Below are 19,811 nucleotides of genomic sequence, written 5' to 3'. Positions count from 1 at the left end.
GATTGTGTTTTGGTTTCTAGTGGTGGGGCAAGTCTGACACTTAACAACTTAATGTGGTCTCTTCAAAGTCTGACACACAAACAAGTAAACTAAACACATTGTTAGTTTTTTTTTTGTTTTGTTTTTACAAAAACCAAGTGGTGCTTTTTAGGTGATGGATATGATTGTATAAACTAGATTGATTTAATGCTTTTTAAATGTCAATTTCTTCATTTTTCCCCATTGCTTTTTTTCCTGTTATGCACAAAAGTTGCCCAGCACACCATCAGAAAGTATGATGATCCTTCCTGAACTCTGTTCCTGTGGAAAAATCTTACCAGCAGGTGTTCTAGTTTTTTGTTTTGTTTTTATATAAATATCTTTTCCCTTTTATTGGGCAATTGTTGTCCCTAAGTAGTTCTTATTTCATTTATTTTGCATGCATACATGTAGAAAATTACCTTGTTCGCCATGTGTTGAAATGTCATTGTAAAAGAAGAACATATTATTGGAATATTTTTGGTTTGTTTCTCTCTTCTGTCTATCAGGATAATATTGGACACCGCTTGCTACAGAAGCATGGTTGGAAGCTGGGTCAAGGCTTGGGGAAATCTCTTCAAGGTAAGTAAAAAAAACAAACCTAAACATTAAAATATTCTTGTCCTTCAAGTCAGATTTCCACTTAAGATTCTTCCCCTCCTTGCCCTTGTACTTATTGAGTTTTACATTTATCATTATTACACTGAGTTTCTCTTCATATATATCAGTCAAGTATGTGGTCTGTATTCTGACTTATGTATATATATATATACCAGGTTTTATTTAAGGGAAGTTGAAATATTGCAGGAGGAATATTGTATGGATGGGAAACCTATGCATCATTCTGTTGTTGACACAATTGTTTCGTCCTAGTGTCATCATGATTTTATTATCACCTTTGGTGGATGAAACAGAAGAAATAATGCAATAAGTCTCCTCTCCAGAAAATAGTTATTTTTTAACTTAAGAGGTGATTTTCAACCTTAGATACTTAGATTTTAGGCTAAAATTGAATATTATCTGCATTGCGTTAGACTAAAATTGAATATTGTCTGCATTGGAGATTTGAGGCTTGAAACTAACAGAGTAATGTTACTCTAAACAGTAAATTTCAAAACATACAGAAATCTGATTAATGCAAATTATTTGTTACTGCAATTTATTCACTTGAAGTTGCTTATGAGAGGTTACACATTTTGCTTAGAAGAATATTTACTATAATTAGCATTGACCCAATACAAACTTCTGATTTTTTCTTCCTAGTTTGATTCCCCATCCCATTTCACATCAGCCCATATACCGGTAACCTAGGTATATTATATGTATATATTGAGTGTTACTTTTTTCTTCAAGCAGTGGGACATTTTAGTTAGGTATCAGATTTTTTTGGATAACTAATACATATTTAGTGAGTAGCCGCAAAGCAATTTAGACAACAGCATGACAAGGTCATTCTGAAAGTAGAATCCAAACATAGATTGGAACTTAACTACATTGCCTATCCTCTAATATGTTTCATTCCTATTATGCCCCAGTGCAGGTTACTTATTAATTAAAGGAGTGAGGGTTTTTTGTACTGCATGAACAATCCAGAGTAATTATTAAGTAAGTGCTGCCTAGCAAGCTAAGCTATATTTATACGACTAAGGTATAGAAGTGGTTTCATATGATTTCAGAATTGAAAAGACTGTTCTTTTCAAACAGCAAAATTAATTGGAAAAAGTTATAATGAGAACCTGAATTCCCAAAATAACGGTGTTTGGTGTTTATTTGTGCAACTACAAATTAGTTTAGATTAAACACATGTGCGTGTGAGAGAGAATGTGTGTGTGTGTGTTTCTACTTTATCACATACATTTAACAAATTCTATAGTTACTGAATTTCAATTTAAAGCTAAAATCTTGGGGAAATATTTCAGAGAGGTGCTCTGGAATGCATACAAGAATGTTTTTAGTATTTTTTTAAATTATTAAAACGTGTATTTTCTCAGGTTTGCAATGGCATCTCCCTTCTGTCATTGCATTTGTATGCATGCATAGTTACTTTGTTTCACTACATGTTACAGAAGCAAAACAGATGTATGCCTGCACATGCAGAATGCAGGAGCAATTTCTAAAGCAGCCATGTGAGTCTGAAAAGTCTATGGTTGCTATAATGATTCAAAAAGGGCTTCATAAATACCGTAGTGCACTTTGAAGAAACACTTCTGAAAGCTATTGTCTATTAGCTTTCATTATTTATATGTTCCTGGTGACATGAATCGGAATATAATCTGAACTCCTGCATAGAAGCTCTATCTAGAAGGCTCATTTTAAGATTCCTGTCTAATGAGAATTGGTATATTAAAATCTAGCCAGCACCTTATGGTACATTAAAGCAGGGATCTGCTTTACAGCCTGCAAGCTACATCTGGCCCTACAGAAGGTTCTTTCTGGCCCACCAGCAACTCCCATGTATTGTGCTTCAATCCTTTCCAAACAGCACAAGGAAAGAAACCAGGGTTGTATTCACCACTATTTGGAAAGGAAGGTTGGATTCCTTTAATTTCTCTGATGGGGGAAGATGTATGTGTGAGCCAGCTGGAGGATTACTGGATGAGGAAGGGGAAGCATCTTGTCTTTAAAATTTGCCCCAGCTTTGAGCCAGTTGGAGGATTGCTTCCTTTGAGGGAGGGTGGTATGCCCCTTGGATCTTTTCCCTGCACACATCATCATGTCCTGAATTTAAAATATTTTACAATATTTCCTCAGATATGTCTATCCAAAAGACTAGATTTACTGAAACTCTAGGATTGTCCATTTTTGTTTCTTTATAATATTTGCTTCTGAAAAGCAGTAAATAATTGCTGGAGTCATCTATTACTTTTAATTCAAAATTTTTCTAATAATGGGCTATATTTTTTTAAAAAAACCTTTCATTAGATATGGGAAATTGTTATGTTGCTAATATTGAAAGAGCTTAGCTTGCAGATATGCATAGGAATATCCAGATTTTTGGTAATACCTGTAATATTTTTATTTATTTATTTATTTTATTTTTTTATTTTAATTCCATTTATATCCCGCCCTTCTCTGAAGACTCAGGGCGGCTTACAAGCTTAGCAGTAGCCTTCATTCTATGTATATGTCTGCTTATTAGGGCTTTCATACACCACCCCCCAAGCGGCATTATTACAAAGTCCATTATATAACTTTCTAAAGTAGCTATAATACAATAAGATTATTAAATATTCCTTTTGGTCACTTTTAATATTTCCATTTGTAATGGTGGCAGTGTTCTGAAACAACCATGATAATTATTAAATTATTAAAAGTAATATTAAATCTAGTATTATAATGCACTTTAGCTCTGAAACATTCATGTTTCATGCAAAAGTGTATTACAAGGAATCACCATTAATACTGGTAGTTAAAGCTACTCTTCATTTAGGGAAAATTGGACTCTTATTACATTTATGTTGTGCATAATGAGGGAAAATGGCTGCTATGGTAGAGGCTTTCCCATTTACAATGTTACCACCACAACAGGTATTGCCAGTCACAAAACATCAGTTTACTTAAAGACAAATGCAAAGTTGTTTCTGCCACTTTTTAAAGATAACATAACTCTCCTTGTCAGCCTAAGGTTTACCTTTATTATCTTATGGCCATTTGTGTATTTATAGACAAAACCTACCTGCTACCTACCATTTTTATTTTATTTTCTAAGAATTTCTATTATATATTTGTGCTATCCAAGATTATTCATGAAAATAAGATGAATCAGAGTTTGATTTGATGTTAGTCTATAGTTTAAAGTTCTGATTGAATTCACGCACTCTCTTCTAAACTGAAGCCAACATTTTCAGTGTGCTGCATTCTTCATTTGATAATTTCTATCCTATGTGATGGAATGATAAAGTCTAATATTAATTGCGAAGTTCTTGCATCGTGAAGTAACTGAAACAGTGGTGGGTGGTTCAACATTCATGAATATCACAAAATAGGAAAGTTTATATGTTATACTGAATCCTATACCCTCTGTTTACAAACACAGTAGCTGAGTTCTTAGAATTGCTCTCTCTCTCTGTGGTTTAATGCAAGGATGGGCAATTAATTTTCCCAGTGAGAAATTGGGAATTAAATTTCCCCTGCACCCCCCATTGCCATTGCTGCTGTGAGCCAGACAGGGACAGCTTATGGGCTGGATGTGCCCAATGGGCAGTAAAATGTCCAAGTCTGATTTAATGCCTAATAAAAAAACTTTGTCCTTCCAAACAATTTTCCCAGAAAATTTCAGCTATATTTATTAAATGATGAGCAGATAAAATACTTTTCTCTGAGAACAGTAACTGAAATTTCTGAAAAGTAAAATAGAGGTATTTTAACTCTTTTTTTTCTTTAGAGAAAATACTGTATAGCAGGATTTATTTTTTTAAAAAAACATAACTATTCCATACTTGTATAAGCATTTAATGTAGCTAATTCAGCCACTTTATTCTATTTTTCATGCTAGATTTTTGCAAAATTCTACTTGTCTCTAGTTAACATCATCTTCTAAGTGATCTTGCTGCTCTAAAAATAAACTTATATGGTCACCCATCTTAATTTGGTCAAGGTGGTTCCTAATAATACATAAAGTAACACAGAATAAATAAACAGTAATGCAATCTAATCAACCTTCCTGGTAAACCATAAAAATAATATTCCTCATTCTCTTTTTTACTGGCTTTCTATGAGCTAGCAAACTGGCAGGTCTTTTGTTTGATAATGAAAGCTGTTCATTAAAAAAAAAATCTTAACACTCAGAGTAGTAATAATTACATTCATATTTGAAGTACTATACAATACAGAGTGCTAATCATTCACTTCTGGCATATAAATTATTTCCCTAAATTGGGGAATGTCTGTGGATGGTGAGAGCAAGAGATCATGTTGAAACAATATATAGATATTTTTCATTTAGAAATAAAGGGATCGAAACTGAAAATAAAGTTGTTTCCCTAAATGGAGACAGTAACCCACAACCAACCAGGTTGATCTCTAGAAAAGCAAAGTAGGTATGACATAATTAGTGTTTGTACTGGTTCTTACAAGAAATCCTAGGACTGAAGGCTAAGAGGTTGAAAACATTACATGGGCAAAAATATGAATTTGTTCAGGTAATAATTGCCAAAAATATGAATTTGTTGAGGTAACAAAAAGCAAGAGAGTGTTTTTGTTTTACCTTTTTCCTGAAACATCCCATGGTGACATATAAAAAGAAAGGATAATAAATAATTTATAACAAATAGTTTGTTTCATAAAGTGATTGACAGTAAAACAAGATGGGAAATTCATTAAAATGATTCAGAAGGATTAAGTGTTTGTCGTACTTTAATGTTCACAAGATTATAGCATTGCTGCATTGATGGTCAAGATATACAATTGCAAGAAAAAGTATGTGTACCCTTTGGGATTATGTGGTTTTTTGCATGAATTGGCCATAAAATGCGCTCTAAACATCATGTAAGTCACAACAATAGAAAAACACAGTCTGCTTAAAATAATACTACACAAACATTAGCTGTTGTCATGTTTTAATTGAACATAAGATGGAAACATTCACAGTGCAGGGTAGAAAAAGTATGTGAACCTTTGGACTTAATAACTGGTTGACCCTCCTTTGGCAGCAATAACCTCAACCAAACGTTTCCTGTAGTTGCAGATCAGACCTGCACAACGATCTGGAGTAATTTTGGACCACTCCTCTGCACAAAACTGTTTCAGTTTCTTGGGATGTCTGGTGTGAATCGCTCTCTTAAGATCATGCCACAGCATTTCAATCGGGTTGAGGTCAGGACTCTGACTGGGCCACTCCAGTCAATTTTGGTTTCATCTGTTCACGTTTGAAGTTTGCAAAAGAGCACCTGGATGTTCCACAGCACTACTGGCAAAATATACTGTGGACAGATGAAACCAAAATTGAGTTGTTTGGGAAAAACACACAACACTATGTGTGGAGGGAAAAAAGGCACAGCACACCAACATCAAAACCTCATCCCCACTGTAAAACATGGCGGAGGGAGCATCATGGTTTGGGGCTGCTTTGCTGCCTCAGGGCCTGGACAGATTGTTGTCATTGATGGGAAAATGAATTCCAGAGTTTATCAGGACATTTTGCAGGAAAACGTACGACCATCTGTCCGCCAACTGAAGCTCCACAGAGGATGGGTGATGCAACAGGACAATGACGCAAAGCATACAAGTAATTCAACAAAACAATGGCTTCAACAGAACAGAATACACCTTCTGGAGTAGCCCAGTCAGAGTCCTGACCTCAACCCAATTGAAATGCTGTGGCATGATCTTAAGAGAGCGATTCACACCAGACATCCCAAGAAACTGAAACAGTTTTGTGCAGAGGAGTGGTCCAAAATTACTCCAGATCATTGTGCAGGTCTGATCTGCAACTACAGGAAACGTTTGGTTGAGGTTATTGCTGCCAAAGGAGGGTCAACCAGTTATTAAGTCCAAAGGTTTACATACTTTTTCCACCCTGCACTGTGAATGTTTCCATTTTATGTTCAATTAAAACATGACAACAGCTAATGTTTGTGTAGTATTATTTTAAGCAGACTGTGTTTTTCTATTGTTGTGACTTACATGATGTTTAGAGCGCATTTTATGGCAAATTCATGCAAAAAACCACATAATCCCAAAGGGTTCACATACTTTTTCTTGCAACTGTAGTGAGGGGAAAAATTATTTGATCCCCTGCTGATTTTGTACATTTGCCCACTGACGACGAAATGATCAGTCTACAATTTTAATGGTAGATTTATTTTAACAGTGAGAGACAGAATAACAACAACTCCAGAAAAATGCATTTCAAAAAAGTTATAAATTGATTTGCATTTTAATGAGTGAAATAAGTATTTGACCCCTTTGCAAAACATGATTTAGTACTTGGTGACAAAACTCTTGTTGGCAATCACAGAGATTAGACGTTTCTTATAGTTGACCACCAGGTTTGCACACATCTCGGGAGGGATTTTGTCCCACTCCTCTTTGCAGATCCTCTCCAAGTCATTAAGGTTTAGAGGCTGATGTTTGGCAGCTTGAACCTTCAGCTCCCTCCACAGATTTTCTATGGGATTAAGGTCTGGAGACTGGCTAGGTCACTCCAGGATCTTAATGTGCTTCTTCTTGAGCCACTCCTTTGTTGCCTTGGCCATGTGTTTTGGGTGATTGCCATGCTGCAATACCTATCCACGACCCATTTTCAATGCCCTGGCTGAGTGAAGGAGGTTCACCCAAAATTTAACAGTACATGGCCCTGTCTATTATCCCTTTGATGCAATGAAGTTGTCCTTTCCCCTTAGCAGAAAAACACCCCCATAATGTTTCCACCTCCATGTTTGATGGTGGGGATGGTGTTCTTGGAGTTATAGGCAGCATTCCTCCTCCAAATACTGCAAGTTGAGTTGATGCCAAAGAGCTCAATTTTGGTCTCATCTGACCCCAAGACTTTCACCCAGTTCTCTGAATCATTCAGATGTTCATTGGCAAACTTCAGATGGGCCTATACATGTGCTTTCTTGAGCAGGGGGACCTTGTAGGCACTGCAGGATTTCAGTCCTTCACGGTGTAATGTGTTACCTATTGTTTTCTTGGTGGCTATGGTCCCAGCTGCCTTGAGTTCATTGACAGGATCCTCCCGTATACTTCTGGCTGATTTCTCACAGTTCTTTTGATCATTGAAACTCCATGAGGTGAGATCTTGCATGGAGCCCCAGACCAAGGGATATTGACAGTTATTTTGAGTTTCTTCCATTTGCAAATATTTACACCAACTGTTGTCACCTTCTCACCAAGCTGCTTGACAATAGTCTTGTAGCCCATTCCAGCCTTGTGTAGGTCTACAATCTTGTCCCTGACATCCTTGGACAGCTCTTTGGTCTTGGCAATGGTGGAGAGTTTGGAATCTGATTGATTGATTGCTTCTGTGGACAGTTGTCTTTTATACTGGTAACAAGCTGAGATTAGGAGCACTCCCTTTAAGAGAATGCTCTTAATCTCAGCTTGTTACCTGTATAAAAGACACCTGGGAGCCAGAAATCTTGCTGATTGATAGGGGATCAAATATTAATTTCACTGTTTTTCATGGTACTATTTCTGATAGGTTGGACTGTTTTTTTCCTTTTGTTTACTTGAATTTTTTTCTTGTTTTTTTACATGTTGAAAGAAGCTTATTAGTTATTTTTGACTTTGTTGAAAGCCTTGATCCATTTTGAGCCTTAGCTTTCCTCAGTTTATCTTTGCAGACTTGGGCTATTTGCTGATATTCTGCCTTAGTTATGTGCCCCTCTTTCCACTTTCTATACTTGTCCTTTTTGTTTTTTAACTTATTTGAGAGTTCTTTGTGCAGCCATACTGGTTTCTTTTGAGAGCTGTTATTTTTCATCTTCATTGGAATTATGCTAGACTGGACTTTTATAATTTCCTTTTTCAAAATTTCTCTTTTGAAATCAGCACTCTTATAGTACAAGACTCTAGTTTGACTTTGTTCTATTCATACTTTGTGCAATTTATAAAATTACATCTTAGAGAGTAGAAGCAGACTGTATCCCATGAGGCACATGTTAGGATAACTAGTATATTCTCTTTCACCAGAATGATGAAGTCAACTGGAAGGAGAATTCTTCTAGTGTAAAAGCAGGTTTGAAAAGAATTCCTCCCTGTCCCATGAGAGTAAAGCTCCTTCAGTCTTTGGCTATACTTTCTCAAAAAGAACAATAACTTGTGGTTAGTTTCCACTTCTGGAGAAGAACATGAGAAGAAAAGAAATAAGTCAAGATCACAGGAACATCTCACAACAAGATCTGTTACCTGACTTTGTTACAGTGATGAAGCATTAAGAGCAGATTATATAGAGAATGAATAAAATTAAGTAACATGGGTTAGTTATGGACAACTTTTTTACTGAGTTAAAGGCACCTTCAACATTGTTCTTTTAAATGTGTACATTATGAATGTTTCCTAGTTGATCAAATTTTCAGCTCAAAACTGGAGATTTTCTATGTTCGTAGAATAAGAAAGCAGTTATGCTCTCTATTTCTCACATAAGCATGTCCATAAGCCTTTCCCTCAGGGACAAAATAACGAGATCAAATAGAGGTTTGCACTATCTGCATTCCCCATAATGGTTCTCCTCCCTCTCCATAGACACACAATTGTGGCTGCTCCTTCTCCCCACTGCATTCCTGAGAGTAGGAGATAGCAGAATTAAGTATTTAATTCAAGGCAGTCAAGAGAAACAACCTCATTCTTAATGCTGTGTGGGAAAGCATTTATCTGTGATGTCTGGGAGGTCCATATAAGGGCTTTCCAGCTATATTTCTGTGTTTGGTGACTCTTCTATTTCTCAGTTAATATATGAATGGGACTATCTCCCTTCTTCTACTTATTGGTACTGTAAGGCAGCATGCCAGAGGATACAGCAATCCACACTCCCCAAATGTCTTTATAATCCTACTACAATATTTTCTACATCTCCTTCCTCCTCCTATCTCTCATTTTAATCAAGCAAGAACAGATGGAGGAGACAAAGATTCAAGAACATGAGGAAGAGGAAGGATAGATGTGGGAAAGATGTCAACCACCACCACCAGCAGTTCACTCAGGATTTATCAGAAGTATCTAGGTTCTGTAGTTTCAACAGCAGTCTCAAGCTCAAGTGAAATGGAAGCAGGAAAGTCTAGGGAAACTCTGTGATTTCTGCTGTGAAGGGGAAGAGAGTGAATATTCTAAAGATGATACTTGCCTATTCACCCTTCGTTTTGTTCAAAACAAAGCTATATTCCAAGTTGCTTGGCAAAGTGACGAGGATTCTCAAGACAGTAATAGGCAAATGTCAGTTTGTGCCTAGTAATCAGATGCTGTCAGAAATCTTCCCAGAGAACTTTATGGTAGCAAATTTCTCTTTAACAGTCCTCAAAGAAATGAAGGGAGAACCAATCAAACCTTCATCCTTCCCCAGCCCTAATTAACAAGTCTTGCTATAGAAAATAGACATATTGAATATCCTACGTAGATGATCCAGTCATGACCCTTGTATTCAGTAGATTAAATGGAACCCTCCCAAGGATCCACACAATTAGATCATAGGTTTCATGAGGTTGCAATTCAAGCAATAAAAATACTTTAGTTATGACTAAGGGCTCAGTTCTGTGGACATTCACTGAATGGCTTTGTTCCAGTTATGTTCTCTTGGCCCATTTACCTCACAAGAAAAAAAATGAAGGAGTACAATATATGTTGTCGTGAATTCCCTGGGAAAAGATTAAATTTACCAGGAAATTTATTGGCTCCAGCAGATTTATCAAAAGCCTATCTCCATGTTTCTGTCAGCCTTGCTTACAATGTTCCAAATCAATGGGATTTCCTTTGACTGAATTCAATCCCATCTATATGCCTTTATTTCCACCTAGTTCAGTCACTGCATCTGATGAAATGACCTGCAGCTCACAAAACTAAGCCTTTTAATTCTTAGGAAAGAAGCTACTAGGGTTTCCTGCTTGAGCAGGGGGTTGGACTAGATGACCTCCAAGGTCCCTTCCAATATTATTATTATTATTATTATTATTATTATTATTATTATTATTATTATTATTATTATTATTATTATTATTATTATTATTATTCGTCGCACAATCAGCCAGATAGATGTTCAGACTGGATTTGGCATTTTTGTCTACCTATCGAGTCCTTACCAAGGACCTGGGATAGGCAGATGTGGATGTTTGATGGTATTACAGATATTGTCACAAGATGGAAGCAGTTCCTAGTAAGACCGCCTTTTGCAATTGACTAATGGCGAATTTGTCAATGCCAATGGTGTTCAGGTGGTGCTCCAGTTGTTTTGGGATTGTACTCAAGGCGTCTGTTAGTTGGTACTACCCTTGCTTGCCTTTGCCACAGTCTTTCTATTCTGCTGTCTCCAGGCGCTGCCACGTCCACTATTCAGACTTTTTTGTCTTTCTTATCGACAATTGTTAAGTCCGGGGTGTTATGTTGCAGGTGCTTGTCTGTTTGAATTCTGAAGTCCCAGAGCAGTTTAACTTTATCATTTTCTATGACTTTCTCTATTTTATGATCCCACCAGTTCTTGCTTACAGGCAAATGATATTTCTTGCAGATCTTCCAATGCACCTTCGTTGCTACTTTGTCATGCCGCTGCTTGTAGTCAGTCTATCCGATCTTCTTGCAGCAGCTTACCAGGTGGTTCAGTGTTTCTTCAGCTTCTTTGCATAGGCGGCACTTACTGTCTGTTGCTGTCTTCTCAATTTTGACTTTGTATGCATTTGTCCTTAAGGCTTGGTCTTGTGCATCCAGAATTAGTCCCTCGGTCTCTTTCTTCAACTTTCCTGCTCTTAGCCATTGCCAGGTCTTGTTATTATCTGCTTTCCCAGCTATTTTTTTAATGTACTGGCCATGTAGTGCTTTGTCTTCCCATGCCTCTATCCTGTTCTTCATTTGGTCTTTCTTGTAGGCCAGTTTGGTCTCTCCAGTAGTCAGTAAGCCTTCCTGATATACTAATTTCAGTGCATCTTCATCATTGTCCTTCAGATATTCTTCTAAAGCCATTTTTTCTTCTTCAACCATCTGATGTACTTGCAGCATTCCACGACCACCTATTTGTCTTGGTAAATAGAGTCTGTCAATGTCACTGTGTGGATGAAGGGCATGATTCATTGTCTTTATTTTTCTGGTTTTCCTATCCATTGCTTTTAGTTCTGCTTGAGTCCAGGCCACTATTCTAGCTGTGTATCTAATGACTGGAATTGCCCAAGTGTTGATTGCCTTCACGATATTTCCTCCATTGAGTTTGGACTTTTAAGATCTTTTTCACTGTCTTGATGTATTCACCTCTAATCTTTTTTGACTTCAGTGTGCTTGATGTTGTCAGCTTGAAGGATACCCAAGTATTTGCAGTAAATCTTCCTCATCCAGACTTTTAATGTTATTTTCGTGAGACATCTTGATTCCTTCAGTTTTCACTATTTTTCCTTGTTTGAGAGTAAGTGTGGCACATTTGTCCAAGCCAAACTCTATTGCAATATCTTGGCTATATATATGGACAGTGTTCAGTAGCGATTCTATTTCAGATGATATTTTTCCATACAGCTTCAGATCATCCATGTAAAGGAGGTAGGATGAGCCTTGGTGGAGCAGTGGGCTAATGCCTCCTTAAGTAACACCAGCTGCCTGCAATTATTGCAGGTTCGCATCCCACCAGGCTCAAGGTTGACTCAGCCTTCCATCCTTCCGAGGTAGGTAAAATGAGGACCCAGATTGTTGGGGGCAATAAGCTGACTTTGTAATAATGCCGCTTGGGGGGGGGGAAGCCCTAATAAGCAGGCATATACATAGAATGAAGGCTATTGCTAAGCACATTTGATTTGTGCTTGGATTGTAAGCCGCCCTGAGTCTTCGGAGAAGGGCAGGATATAAATGGGATTAAAATAAAAAAAATAGTCTGGCAGATGTTTTTGATGTTTGATAGCCATGTCCTGAGTTATTCAGTATTGTTGACAGAGGAAACAGTGCAATAACAAATAGTAGTAGTGATAATGAATCTCCTTGAAATATTCCTCTCTTGATATTAACCTCTTCCAGTCTTTCACCATTGACCTGCAACTATGTCTTTCATTGTGCCATCTATCTTTGCACAAATTTTCTGATGTTTCTACTGACTCCTGTTATTTCTAGGCACTTGATTATCTAGTCATGTGGCAGTGAGTCAAATGCATTATTATTATTATTATTATTATTATTATTATTATTATTATTATTATTATTATTATTATTATTTCTGATTTTTGTACCTTCTTATACCAACAGTACCTACATCAGTGGGGGTGGTGGTTTCTGTTTGAGAAACAAATTGTCAAAAAGTACACTACCAGAGAAAGCAGCCCAATTCTACATTGGTAACTCATTCTAGTCAGTGTTTTTCAAGAAGTTCTGCTCGGGAAACCAATCAGAACAGAACACTAAGTGGGACACCCCCTTTGAAAATAGATGACGTGTTCATTCCATGAGTACTTATTTTCTATCAGTCAACTGGAATTCAGAGCTGTGCATCTGACTTAAATTGCCCTGATGCCCAGAGTGTAAACTCTTGATGCATAAAGGCAGCATCTCAATAAGGGCTAGGTCAGGGGTCAGCAACCTGAAACAGTGAAAGAGCCACTCGGAACCGGTTCCCTCACAAAAGGAAAAACTGGGAGCCGCAAAAAATGTGTGCGCATGGGCATACATGCGCGCATGCGCAGAACAGGGTTTGACTGAAGAGTGGAGCCAAGGCGAGATATGCACCTACCCTGCATATTTGAATTGATTGGTTGAACTTTTTTAGTCCCACTTTTTTTTTTTGACTGCACATGGCAGAGGACTGGGAGCCGCAGGAGATGGCTGAGCCGCGGGTTGCAGACCTGTGGGCTAGGTAAATCACAAAGGAAGATTGAGATTTTGGAATCACCAGAAAGTGGTCACTTTAGCAGAGAGGTATCTTCTTTCGATACCAGCAGAATACATAAAGGTATCAGGAAATATATAGTACATATCCAATCTCAAGGAGAATTGGACCTCAGTTGTTGATCTTTTTGCAAATGCAAACAAACAAAAATATTTTTTCCAGAACTGCAGAGAATAAGTGGTCAATAAATCCACTCTTTTGGCCTCTGGGACTATTCTGTCTATTCCCATCCTGTACCAGAATATCCCATGACATAATTTTTTTTGAAGGGATAATTTTTTTCATTTTTCTTTACTGGCATAGTTTTGAGATCTGATGAATGTGAACAAGGAACACAAATGGCATCCAGACACCTATTCTAGGGACCAATCCATCATTGAAGCTTAGCCTGACTATGTCTCTCTAACAGATTAACCAGATGTTATTCTTGAGCAGTACCCTAATAATGGGTTCAAAAATTTCCATACCTTGAGGCATTTAAATACAACAGTAAGCCCATTGATCAAGATGGAGATATTTTAAGGACAAATTCTTGCTTCATAACCAAGATACATTTGAATTCCATAGGTTGCAGTTGTGCTTTTGGATTTCTGCTCAGCCTATCTCATCTCAGGGAATATCTATTCTATGGCATAAAAAAATGTCCAAGGCCCCTGTGTAAAATACGTATTACATTTCTATGAGTTGGGCATTATGTTTTAACTCCTGAAAATTGGGGTATCAAAGAAATTGGGTGTCCTGCTCATTACTAGCCCCAAGATAAAATAATTGCATTGACTTATCTGTGAGTGACTAAACACTCTATTGGAATTGTAGTCCATTTAAGGTGATTAAAGACATCGGCTACCCTAGTTGCAGAGGTACGTGGTATCTCTAATCAATTTTTACTTGCCCCTGCCTTTTTACCACAACAGAAGCTAACCTTTTTTCTATTGAATAATAGAATAAAAATTTAGTAATCAGAAGATTATCTAATACCATTCAAATCTGTCTTCATTTGGATTCAGTTACTGCTTTTGTTGAATAATTTGAGGATCCAGAATTCTCAATATAAAATGTAGCAAAGTATGTATAATCTCTTGTAACAGTAAAAAAAAATCTGATTGGAAATGTAGAAATTTCTTTGTTCTATTATATTACCTCCCCACAAAAATGGGGAAAGCTCATAATCAATTTAGTAGCATCTTTTTTTTTTGCATTTTCTTGCAACTGGTATTAAATACTATTTATTGCCTCAGATGATGTGATAATACCTATCACCAGAACTAATAACCATGATTTTCTGTTAAAAATATTTGGTAGAATAATATTGGAGGGTATTTGGTGGACAGGTTATCAGTAAGTGCAGAATTTGAAACAGTCTGAATTAGGAGGTCCTGAATTATTTCCACAGATGGTTAATATTAATGTTCTTTGGATTTAAAATCTGCATCTTGCTCGTGGGCTAATTAAACGCTATCCTCCACATTTCTTTCTGTAGAAGACATAGTGGAGCATATTGAAGGCCTACTACTACTGATTCTAATTGAGATGCTATAGGTAGAAACATTAGCAATGCTCCTTTTGTTTTACTCTCCCATGAAGAAAGAGGCAATAATGTAAAAGAAACAGGAAAACTTCAGAAGAACTGACACCTGCCAATACTGATCAGAAGGCCACCTCTTCTCTTCCTCTTTTTGTTTTTGTAGCTTATCTTTCAGATATTTGCAAATCTTAAAACAGGTGTTAAATAAATATAGCCTGGAATTCTGTATTTTAAAGAATAATGTGTAGTAAATTGTCCTGAAACTTGAGAGTATGGGCATAACAACTGTACACTAGGCTTTTCAATCTTGCTTTGATGATTATTAGTTTAGTTCCTCCACTTCCTTCATTTGGTGGCTATTACCAAAGGTGGTCTTGCTGTGTTAAAATTGTCTTCTATATTCAGTAAGACAAAACATGCATACTTGAAGTTATGGATAACATTAGGATTTTTGTAAAATGTAGTTAAAATGGATATGTTGTTAGTCACATGTATTGCAGGCCATTGACTATTTCAGTTGGGTCTGCATAATAATTCAGTTGGGTATAGCACGGAGACGGCATTGGTCGCGCTGGTGAATGATCTCTGGCGGGCCCGAGATAGGGGTTATTCCTCTGTCCTGGTCCTATTAGATCTCTCAGCGGCTTTTGATACCATCGACCACGGTATCTTGCTGCGTCGTCTTGAGGGGTTGGGAGTGGGAGGCACCGTTCTGCGGTGGTTCTCCTCCTACCTCTCAGGCCGTTCGCAGATGGTGTTGGCAGGGGGCAGAGGTCGACCCCTAGGCCCCTTAGTTGTGGGGTGCCTCGGGTCGGTACACTCGCCTCTCCTGTTCAACATCTATATGAAACCGCTGGGAGAGATCATCCGTGGCTTCGGGGTAAGGTATCATCAATATGCTGATGATACCCAGCTTTTCATCTCCACCCCGAACCAACCCAGTGATGCCCTCGATGTGATATCCCGTTGCCTGGAAGCGGTACAGATTTGGATGGGAAAGAACAGGCTCCGGCTCAACCCGGCCAAGACTGAGTGGCTTTACGTACCGGCATCTCGTTTAGTCCAAGAGGTTCCATCCTTGGTTATAGGAGGAGAGATGTTACCTCCCGTTGATAGAGCGCGCAATCTGGGCATCCTCCTGGATTCACGACTCAGTTTTGAAGATCATATTGGAGTCGTGGCTAGGGGGGCATTTGCCCAGAATCGCCTGGTACGCCAGTTATGCCCCTTTCTGGACCGAGATGCCCTACGCACAGTCACCCACGCACTCGTTACCTCCCGTATAGATTACTGCAATGCTCTCTACATGGGGCTGCCCTTAAAGACCACCCGGAGGCTTCAGCTGGTGCAGAATACGGCTGCACGGGTAGTGATGGGAGCACCCCAATACTCCCATATTACACCCCTCCTGCGTGAGCTGCATTGGTTACCGGTTGCCCTCCGGGTGAGATTTAAGATGCTGGTACTTACCTTTAAAGCCCTACATGGCTTAGGACCGGGATACTTGCAGGACCATCTGCTGCCAGGAACGAATTCCCATCGCCCAGTACGCTCACACAAAGAAGGCCTCCTCAGGGTACTGTCGGCTAGACAATGTCGGCTGGCGACCCCCAGGGGGAGGGCCTTCTCTGTGGGAGCGCCAGCCCTGTGGAACCAGCTCCCCCATGAGCTTCGGATGGCCCAAGATCTCTAGTCCTTTCGCCGTGGCCTCAAAACACTCCTTTTCCACCTGGCTGACCTGGACTGATAGGGATTTTAATTATGTTTTTAATTTTTAACTCTAATTTTTAATTTATTTTAATTTTAATTTATTGTACAGAGGCCTTTAATTTTAATTTTATCTTAACTTCCGTATTTATTATATGTTATTGTTGTTAGCCGCCCTGAGTCCTTCGGGAGATAGGGCGGCATATAAGTCCCAATAATAAATAAATAATAAATAATAGAGTGATCATAAGCTTGTGTTGTGCTGAAAGCTTTTCTTGGTTCCTGGTTATACAATTTGTCAACACATTTTGAAATCCTGGCAAGATTAGCATTAAAAATAAGTTTGTTTAAATAGTTAGAGGTATATATGCAGTGTCATATGCATATGCATAGTAATCCAATTTCTGTAAATCACAGGCCATCGAAAGTTTTGAATATATTTTACATTTTTTCCCTTCTTACCATTTATACTACATGTTCTGTTATATCTTTTGAATCTATTGAACATAAAAGACTTGGGAGGCTAGCCAGTTCCCTGGCGATTTTCTACCAAATACTTAATTCATTATCATACCATTTTTAGGGGGAGGTAGCTATTCCTACAGATGATATCAATGTTTGTTACTTAGCAATAATGGTAGTGCTGTAGACATCTATATATGGATTGTGTATTTCATTTTGTTATTGTTTTTAACCGTATAAATAGAATTGTAGATTAGATAATAGTTTTTTAAGCAATAGAAAATAAAATGTATCTTTTTAAAGACATTTTTATTATGAGAAAAAATCAAAACAGTTTAAGACAAGTTCAGAAAAGCAAGATATGTGAAAGAATTTTGAAGGCTGAGCTGTTGCAGGTGCAGTCAACATAGATGGTGAATTTGGTGCTAATATTTTATAAGGAAGACCATAAGAACTTAACAGGCAATATTTATAACTCAGGTTAGAATAGTGAATAGTGTTTTTAAGTTCAAATTAAATCATTTTTCTTAATTGTCTTTGCTTCTTTCAAAATTAGTGGGTGACTTAATACAAAATTATGTGTCACTTTTGAACATCGTTTGAATTAATTATTTGGGAAAGTTAAATTCACTCATATTAAGTTAACATCTCTAAGGCTCCAGGAAGGCCTGGAGGAACATTGTCCATGGGGTCGCGATGGGTCGGACACGACTTCGCAACTAACAACAACAACAAAGTCTTCCTAAGAGAAACAAGGATTGCCTAACATCTCCATGTATATAACTGAGTTCTTTAGAAGCAGGACTGAGCAAATGTAAAATAGTAGAAGGAATATTATTTGCTCATCTTTTGCCTCTTTTTGATATTTCAGAATTGGCCAGAAGCTGTTATATTTACCTTTTTCTAAGATGAAGATATAATTTTCCTTTTTAAAAATAGGCTTGAGGATACAATATTTTACAACACATAACATATGTGGAAATGAATATGTATACGCACTTAGGATCTGTAATGTCTTTAATTTAATCAAATCATTTTTCACTATCATGGAAAGTTAAAATTAGCAAGTGTTCTGTTGAGAATTTTCAATAGCATGATTATTAGATTGCAAAACTGGAATGTTTTATATTATACCTTAGTAGGAGGAAATATGTGGGTATTTGAGTGTTCTGCAGAGTGTGTTTCTTTGCTCTTCCTGTATGCAACTAATCCTTTGAGTGTAAGCTTCTTAAAACAGTAGTCTGGTATTCTTTAACACTGGGTTATGTAAAGTAATTTAAAGTACCTGCTTTGGTCCTGATTAGGGAAAAAGTAGTAAATATGATATACACTCTGCATGGTAGCCTAATACTTTAAAACTTACAGTGAGGTAAAAAATTATTTGACAGAATAACAACAAAAAGTGCAGAAAAATGCATTTCAAAAAAGTTATAAATTGATTTGCATTTTAGTGAGTGAAATAAGTATTTGACCCCTTCGTAAAACATGACTCAGTACTTGGTGACAAAACCCTTGTTGGCAATCACAGAGATTAGACGTTTCTTGTAGTTGACCACCAGGTTTGCACACATCTCAGGAGGGATTTTGTCCCACTCCTCCTTGCAGATCCTCTCCAAGTCATTAAGGTTTCGAGGCTGACGTTTGGCAGCTTGAACCTTCAGCTCCCTCCACAGATTTTCTATGGAATTAAGATCTGGGAGACTGGCTAGGCCACTCCAAGACCTTAATGTGCTTCTTCTTGAGTCTCTTCTTTGTTGCCTTGGCTGTGTGTTTTGGGTCATTGCCATGCTGGAATACCCACCCACAACCAATTTTCAGTGCCCTGGCTGAATGAAGGAGGTTGTCACCCAAGATTTAACAGTACATTGTCCCTTTGATGCAGTGAAGTTGTACTTTCCCCTTAGCAGAAAACACCCCCAAAGCATAATGTTTCCACCTCCATGTTTGATGGTGGGGATGGTGTTCTTGGGGTCATAGGCAGCATTCCTCCTCCTCCAAATACTGCGAGTTAAGTTGATGCCAAAGAGCTCATCTGACCACAACGCTTTCACCCAGTTCTCTTCTGAATCATTCAGATGTTCATTGGCAAACTTCAGATGGGCCTGTATATGTGCTTTCTTCAGCAGGGGGACCTTGCAGGCACTGCAGGATTTCAGTCCTTCACGGTGTAGTGTCTTACAAATTGTTTTCTTGGTGACTATGGTCCCAGCTGCCTTGAAATCATTGACAAGATCCTCCTGTGTAGTTCTGGTTGATTTCTCACAGTTCCCTTGATCATTGAAACTCCATGAGGTGAGATCAATTATTTTGAGTTTCTTCCATTTGCAAATATTTACACCAACTGTTGTCACCTTCTCACCAAGCTGCTTGACAATAGTCTTGTAGCCCATTCCAGCCTTGTGTAGGTCTACAATCTTGTCCCTGACATCCTTGGACAGCTCTTTGGTCTTGGCAATGGTGGAGAGTTTGGAATTTGATTGATTGATTGCTTCTGTGGGCAGTTGTCTTTTATACAGGTAACAAACTGAGATTAGGAGCACTGCTCCTAATCTCAGCTTGTTACCTGTGTAAAAGACACCTGGGAGCCAGAAATCTTGC

At 37.8% G+C, this 19,811-nt stretch overlaps 1 protein-coding gene across 3 annotated transcripts in view; it reads left to right on the top strand.

The window, feature by feature from the left end:
- The window catches only part of GPATCH8 (G-patch domain containing 8), a 121,525-nt gene that overhangs the window by 68,628 nt on the left and 33,086 nt on the right, over window positions 1–19,811 (top strand). For all 3 annotated transcript variants that reach the window (XM_081344312.1, XM_081344310.1, XM_081344311.1), the window contains one exon: window positions 528–600. In XM_081344312.1, the coding sequence (XP_081200438.1) occupies window positions 528–600 (73 nt within the window). The remainder of the gene's footprint in view (window positions 1–527; window positions 601–19,811) is intronic.

The sequence above is a fragment of the Vipera berus genome, assembly GCF_964194415.1.
Source record: "Vipera berus genome assembly, chromosome: Z".
NCBI classification, from domain to species: domain Eukaryota; kingdom Metazoa; phylum Chordata; class Lepidosauria; order Squamata; family Viperidae; genus Vipera; species Vipera berus.
Note: the sequence above shows the minus strand (reverse complement) of the source record. Positions and strands in the feature narration are given on the sequence as shown.